General features: G+C 35.6%; 1 protein-coding gene across 1 annotated transcript; it reads right to left on the bottom strand.

Annotated features, from left to right (window-relative positions):
* Positions 1-531: 531 nt before the first annotated feature.
* LOC107785405 (4-coumarate--CoA ligase 1-like) lies at positions 532-5,509 on the bottom strand. The gene is made up of 5 exons (XM_016606706.2): positions 4,228-5,509; positions 2,952-3,150; positions 1,473-1,686; positions 1,241-1,343; positions 532-880 (listed from the first exon to the last, which is right to left on the bottom strand). Exons 1-5 carry the CDS (start codon positions 5,233-5,235, stop codon positions 761-763), a joined length of 1,644 nt encoding a protein of 547 aa, XP_016462192.1. The 5' UTR covers positions 5,236-5,509; the 3' UTR covers positions 532-760.
* Between the last annotated feature and the right edge of the window lie 2,178 nt (positions 5,510-7,687).

The raw sequence follows: 7,687 nt of genomic DNA, 5'->3' as shown, positions 1-7,687 counted from the left end.
CTTCTTGTTTTTTGGTGCATCAGAGATCGTCCTATACTTTCTCTAATTTTCTTTTTACGTAATTAACCACGAGTAAGAAAGATCAAATTGGTAATAGTTAATGTGTTTGGGCCTCAAAAATATTGTTGAAATTGTGACCATTTCAACCAATAAAATGTTGCTTTGAGACGCATATGGTTCTTTACTTGATTTTGTTACGAAAGGAGCGTACAAAGACGACTCTTTTGCCGTGATGCAAGATTGATTGATCAACTTATAACAGAATATATACTGTATGAACTATTGGAGAAAAGCTATTGGGTGTAGTGAAAAGAGTTTTTCTAATGTTTTTTAGGGGAAACAAACAACGGCTAGAGTTAGCTTCTCTACATCTTCTAGGAAAACAAGTGAATTCGTCTATATACTGAGATTCCAACTACCATTAAATTCGTGATTGATTCAAATTTGCTTCCACAAGAATAAACCTAAAACTCTCCTGAACTAGTATTTATATTGAAATTCTTCATGAACAATTAACTCTTGATATAATACTTTTTCCACAAAAATTAAGATTCTTGGTACCGTATTATCACATAAACAATATCAAAAGATGAATAAAGAAGTCTTATAAATTAATTTACAGACATTTCGCCCGTTGCCAAACTGGAAATTATACCGAACATTAGGGTGAAGGTAAAACTCAAAAAACATATAATATTTTCAATAATGGTGGACTTGTTTAGCTTATTACACCCACCGTCAAATCCCAAGCCAAAAGGAATTACTTTGGAACACCAGCAGCCAGTCTAGCTCTCAAGTCCTTTCTAAGAATTTTTCCCGACGGAGATTTGGGTACCGTCTCCACGAAAAATACACGCTTTACTCTCTTATAAAATATCACCTGAAATTTTTTAAAAAGGAAAAAGAATCACTTCTTGTTCTGTATCAGAAATTGAGAATATACTATAACACAAAAATAAAAAGCTGCATTAACTTTTTCCCCGTGATTCTGTTTCCAGTATCACGTGCTAAAAGTAGCATGGACCTCACTTCACAAGATTAAGATCTTGTAAATAGGAAAATACTACTACTATGATTTCAACTGCACTATAATAAATGTTGAAAAAATAGATAGTACGTAGTCCTAGGATATATTCAATGGAAGTAGATGCTGGTTTCTTTTCTTTTTGTGTTCCAGGAATAATTTCAGTGTTCAGATAAAATACATCAATTAATTAAATAAAAAAGAAATTAAACTAACCTGTTTAGATACGAAATCCTTGACTTCATCTTCAGTGATGGCAGATCCATTTGACCTAACAACAAAAGCCACCGGAACTTCTCCCGCTTGCTCGTCTTTCATACTGCACAAGATAGATTTAAAAATGATGAGAATCTAGACATGTTTCAGCTGTATCGCACATTAAGCCGTTACAGTGAATCCCGCCGGCTATTTGTGTAAAGATTCCGTAACAAAAATGAGTGTAACTTACGGGACAACAGCAGCATCAGAAATGTTGGGATGGTTGAGGAGAAGGGCTTCAATTTCTGCAGGTGCAACTTGAAATCCTTTGTATTTGATCAATTCCTTCAATCGATCCACAATAAAAAGCTCGTCATCTTCGTCAATGAACCCAATGTCGCCAGTGTGTAACCATCCTTCTTTGTCTATTGTTCTCGTTGTGGCCTCTGGATCATTCAGGTAACCTACAATGTAATATTTGTTTAGTCTTATTATTTTATTTCACGTCAATACATAAAGTTTATACCTAGTGATCAATTTTAGTTTAGAGAGAAATAAATACCATTAATTTAATACAAAAGGGTTTGGTGACTAGTTGAGCTAGAGAATTGGCAATGGTAGGTAAAGCTTTTAAGACCAAAGGCTAATAAGTTGTTGGTGGGTGGGTGGGTGAATAGTTCCACATTATATTGTTGAGTTCAATTATTTTATGGCAAGGTCCCCACAAGTTTACAATAATAGATAAATAGGCGCTCCTAGATTAGAGTTACTACAGTACTGGTCCTCTTTTGTCGATTTAGGAATGCAATCACTTTCACGGTTAACATCGTCATATCCCCATTGGATGCAATGACATTATTGTGCATAGATGCCTGAATATGGCTCTCTATGAATAAAATGAAAATGATATCAATCAATTATGCCCATCACCCGTTAATATCATCAATTATATCGATTTAAAGCCTGTTAAAATTAAATTTTTATATATCTTTTATTCTGTTCATATTCATTTCCTTAAAATACATAATAACTCATTTTACAAGATGAATTAGATGTTCTCTAAATCCAAATTAACAATACAAATCATACTTTCAATAAGTTAAGATGTTTTTGCTTTATTTGCGTGGGTGAGGGAGAGGGTAGGTGGTGATATGATGTTATTATAAATTTTGGTGGCGTTTGTAAGATTAATCAAACTCTGTGGCCAAAACAAAAGGCTGAAAAGTATGCAAAATAGTCTCCGCCTAGTGCAACTTGGTCTGGGTCTATTAGTTGGTGGATTTGTCACTGACGTGCCCAAAATAATTGGAAAAGAAAAAACGTGTAATTAGGAACTGTGTGTGGAGTGTGGTCACCTAACATATATTATCAATAGAACACTTGGTTGACATCTAGAGCCTATAAGAATAATTATCATGAAAATAGCATATGAAAATGCGAATACCAACAATTACTAGACACGACACATTATTCAAACTCAGTGTTAATAAAGACAATATATAATGATAGTTCCACAATGACATTACCAAACCGGATCCAGAAGAAACATTTTAAAATACTAGATATTGTAGTGAAATATTACATTAATTATGTCTTTAATTAGTATAGCAAATTACTATGCATTTTAGATTATAATTACAATTACTATAAACAATGAGCCATTGTTAAACTTATCTTAAAACAATGTCAGTATACAGAAATTAAAACTTGAAAGTATTAAAAGACGCACCTTTCATGATCTGGTCACCTCTAATGCAAATCTCACCGGGTTGGTTACGAGGAAGAGAGCAACCCGTATCTGGATCTACGATTTTCATCTCGGCGTTCCTCACAACAGTACCACATGCTCCTGATTTTATATCAAAGGGTTCTTTTGCAAATGCCAAACACATTGCCAACACCGGCCCAGCTTCCGTCATTCCATAACCCTATTAAATAATTAATTTAATTACTTAGTTAATGAATTTATATTGCGAAAATTATTCTAAAATATAGTAAAACGTTACTTAAAAATAATAACGATCAAGTACTCTATTTGTCTCAACTCATGTGGCACTCTTTCTTTTTCACTTAGTCCTTAAAAAAATGATATCTTTCTGTATTTAATAATAATTTAACTTTAAAATAATTATCTTACCCTTAATAAGATAATTTATAATCAAATAAATATTTATAATTTATTTTAGACCATAAATTTTAAATACTTTATTTTATTTTTTAAACTCTCTCAATCAAATATAGTCGCATCGAGGAGGAAGTAATATAGCAAATGTGTGGTCAAAAAGTCCAACTATAATGTCGACAAAGGTTTGTAGTATTCGTGTACATTTGCATCCTCTACTGTTCGAGTCACCCCAAGAGCAAGGTGGGGAGTTCTTAAAAGGAGGAAGTCGGGGGTCTATCGGAAACAACCTCTCTATCCCAGGGTAGGGATAAGGTCTGCGTACAAACTACTTACCCCACTAGTGAAATTATACTGAGTTGTTGTTGTCGTGTACATTTGTAACAAATGGAAGTTGCTCCATTATAAGAATTTTAGACTGATTATCTGTCTCACCAATTTAGAAATAGACGTTTACCAACTACGTGCAATTTACTCAGTCAAACAAAATCCATTTGTTATTCCAAAAATAGGAAATATATTAAGTGCAATTAAAATTTTGAGTAGTTTTAGAGGATCTTTTAAAAATATTCTTTTTTGGAAACTAGCGTATATGGTAAAACCAGCAAAACTATTCAAAGGAAAAAACACTGATGATTGTATACGAAACGGCTGTCAAATTCTAAATTCCTTTTTAATGAAGTGTGAAAATTCAGCAGGTCATCAACTTCCATGTGCATTAAGATCCGAACTTTGATTGAGTTAAAATCAAGATAATCAGCACGTAGCTCGGAATCAAGATAAAATATGTTTACCCGTAAAAATGCACAATTAAATTTGTATTCATGTATCTATAAACCAGATATACAAATTCAACATAAACAAAATAAAATAAAAAATTTACCTGACCAAGTTTAGCATTAGGGAATTTGGTTCGCACAGCGTCTTCGAGTTCTTTTCCTAATGGTGCAGCCCCAGACATGACAGTCCTTACTGATGAAAGATCATAGCTATCAACAATTGGACTCTTAGCAATAGCCAGAACAATAGGCGGCACAAATGGCCCAATTGACACCTTATACTTCTGTATTAATTCCAAGAACGGAGCAATGTCGAATTTCTGCATAATCAAAATCGCTGCTCCGACTCTCAATCCACACAGCAAAATGGAATTGAGTGAGTAAATATGGAACAAAGGCAACACACACATCAATACATCTTCACTGTGCATATACAAATTGGCATTTTCACCGTCAACTTGTTGTGCGACGCTCGTGACTAATCCCTTGTGTGTCAACATCACACCTTTCGGCAGACCCGTAGTCCCAGAGGAATACGGCAGCGCAACGACGTCGTCCGGTTGGATTTTCACCTCAGGAATTCCATGCTCTTCAGATTGTGTCAATTCAGAGAAATGAAGACAACCTTCTGGTGCAGAATCAATGCAAATGACCTTCACATCGTTTTCACTTGCGTAATCCTTCACTTTGCCAACAAAGCACGATTGCGTTATAATAATCTTAGCACTTGAGGCTTTGGCTTGTTTTACAACCTCTGCTGGCGTAAACAGAGGATTGGCCATTGTAGAAATGGCTCCTAAATACGATGCGCCCATAAAAGCGAACACAAATTCAGGGGAATTCGGCAAAAGGATCATAATCGTGTCCTTTTGTTGGATCCCTAACTTGTTAAGACCAGCTGCAACTTTTCTACAAGTGAGCTCAACTTCAGCATAAGTATAAATTTGATCGTTGGCTCCATTGATCAAACAGGGACGAGAACTGAACTCCAAAATATTTTCGAAACAATAAGAATGTAAAGGTAAATGTTTAGGGATGTAAATATCAGGGAGTTTTGATCGGAAGATTAAATCTACTGATTGCTTTGTTTCGGTACTACTCTCCATTGGCATTTTGGCTATGGTTTGATTAGATTTAGAGAGACAAAAGAGAAAAAGTTGGAACACTCTAAAAGGTAAAAGGAAATTGATTATTAGCTATGTGTCCTGAAGATGAAAGTTCAAAGATGGAGGAATATAAATACGAGCCAAAGATACAGAGTGTGGTTGGTGAAAGGGAGTTGATGGGTATTAAGGGTTGTTAAGGGGCAATTTTGGAAACTTGATTTTCTATTTATTTTTTGACATATTAGAAATATGGGAGTTTGTGGTTGGTGAGACTGAGAGTAGTTCAGGGAATGTGGCTTTGAGGTCTTATGGTTAGGTGACGGGTAATTTGGGATTAAATTCTTTTTTTTATTTTGTCAAAATTGTGGTTCAAAGTTGACCTTTTGAAATTCAGCAATTTCCACGTAAGCTTTTCACCTACCACGACATGCCGGAACGGGGTTGCTGACGGCAAGTGGACGGAACCCTTTTCACCTACTGATACAACGGGAATTGGTCATTGGCAAAAAATAAAAATAAAAATAGTATATTAGGGGATGCCTTGAAAAATTAATTTCAAAAACATATTTTTTGTTGGACACTTACGAATTTCACCAGTCACAACCTATTATATATATATATTATTTAATAGAGAATATGCAATTAAAAATATTAGTAACCGTTGTCTTGTACATTAATAATAATAATAATCCTTCCTGATTAGATCTTGATGATAATGATTCTGTTACCTAATTAATTGGTGGGCATAAAAACTAGTTGGATTGTTTATTATCCATTTGTAATTTTAATTATAAAGAGATGGATTTCTTGGACTGGTAGTAAGTTAGAAGGATAATATAGAAAAAAAAAATTGCATTTTAACGTGGGGTTAATAGAGAAAATGAGATGTAAAAAAATAATACTTCTAACCGTTGTCCTTGTTTACCCGTAAAACGGTATATTTGAATTTATATATGATTTCTAGACAAGTGAACTAATTTAACCCTGAAATAATACAATAATTGAAGAAATGTACAATACTTAGCCTTAAAATATAGATGAAACAGCAGAGATGACAGTTCCGGGAACAAGATTTCCGGGCACAGCAAGGATGAGATCAGAAAGCGAGAAAGTAAGATTGTATTAAGCTTTGTATAGAATGTAGTGTAAGTTTAGCCAGAAATTTGTCCCCTTTTATAATGATAACTGGACTCACTATTTATAGCGGTGTCTAGGGAAGGTCTTAGGATCGTTCCCTCCTTTAATGTCAATTATGAGGGTAATTAATGAAGATGTAACGGTGAACATAAATGCCAAATTCTCTGTAACGGGTCGTCGATCTTAATACTGCAGAATATTCCTTATTAAATATTACCGGACGCAGAACATTTAATACACCTTTATGAACGTTATCCCTTCTGGTGACAAGCGGAATGACTGCATTCGATCTTCGGCCATCCCCGTCTTGGGTTCCACGTGTCTTTCCTTAGATGACCACATGTCATATCATATTTCACCTTATACAGATAGTCCCCCTGCTTTCTGGTGACATAACTTTGTGTTAACGGGAAGTTGGTAGAAATACTCTTTTGGCGAAAATTACTATAACTCCCTCTGAAGGCTTCTGACGGTTGATTAGACGCACGTCTCTCCGTATTTAATGCCTCGAACACGCGTTCCCACGATTCAGCACAACTTTTGCCGATTATCGAGGTAATCATGGCCATGAATTTAGCCGCCAAAATTTTACTTATACGCATTATTTTTTTCCTTTGCACTTCATAATTTCTCGAACTTCCGATTTGCATCTTTGTTCTCCATCCTTTCTCTAATTCTCTTCAAACAAAAACCTTTTCCTTCTTCTTATTCAATGGCTTCTTCCTCCAAGCGTGCCGGTTCTTCAAAGAACAAGAACAAAGCCAAGGACTCTACTCCTCCAACGGTGGGTTCCATCATCCCAAGAAGACTCAGTACCACAAAGGAATTTGAAGAGAAATTTCTTACTGCTAACCCTCGTACATGGGCTGTTAGTAGGTACCCTTCTTCCATTCGTCCTTCCAATATTCCTGCTGTGAAGGAAGACTGTCGCTGCCATGAGTTGGATATCATTGCTCCTGATCTATCGGAGCGAGTGACTCTTCCCAAGGAAGGTTTTACATAATTTTACATGTATCCATTTACTTTGGGTGCATTTTCTTTGAGTGGAGAGCTTGATTCCGTGATTGCGGAGTTTTGCCTTCTCTACCAAGTGTGTTTGGCATAGGTAAGTCCTTCAGTGTGGAGGACGGTCGCATGCCTTCGACGCTTATACCAGGAGACTGGAGAAGAGCTAACATTAGCTCGTATGATGAATCTCTACTCCCCTAAAATTTTCCGTAGGGGTATGATAAACCTTTGCAAACATGGTCACCATGCTCTGTTGACTAGCATGGATGATGATAACGACCGTGGGTGGACAGAACGGTTCGTTGCAGTTGCC

The sequence above is a fragment of the Nicotiana tabacum genome, chromosome 4 (assembly GCF_000715075.1).
Source record: "Nicotiana tabacum cultivar K326 chromosome 4, ASM71507v2, whole genome shotgun sequence".
NCBI lineage: Eukaryota > Viridiplantae > Streptophyta > Magnoliopsida > Solanales > Solanaceae > Nicotiana > Nicotiana tabacum.
This window is presented reverse-complemented; position numbering and strand designations above follow the sequence as displayed.

Coding starts and splice junctions, on each gene's coding strand:
- LOC107785405 (XM_016606706.2), bottom strand. CDS start 5,235: ATGCCAATGGAGAGTAGTACCGAAACAAAGCAATCAGTAGATTTAATC. Junction 3,151..4,227: donor CTAATGCTAAACTTGGTCAG/GTAAATTTTTTA, acceptor ATTATTTAATAG/GGTTATGGAATGACGGAAGC. Junction 881..1,240: donor AGGATTTCGTATCTAAACAG/GTTAGTTTAATT, acceptor AAAAAATTTCAG/GTGATATTTTATAAGAGAGT.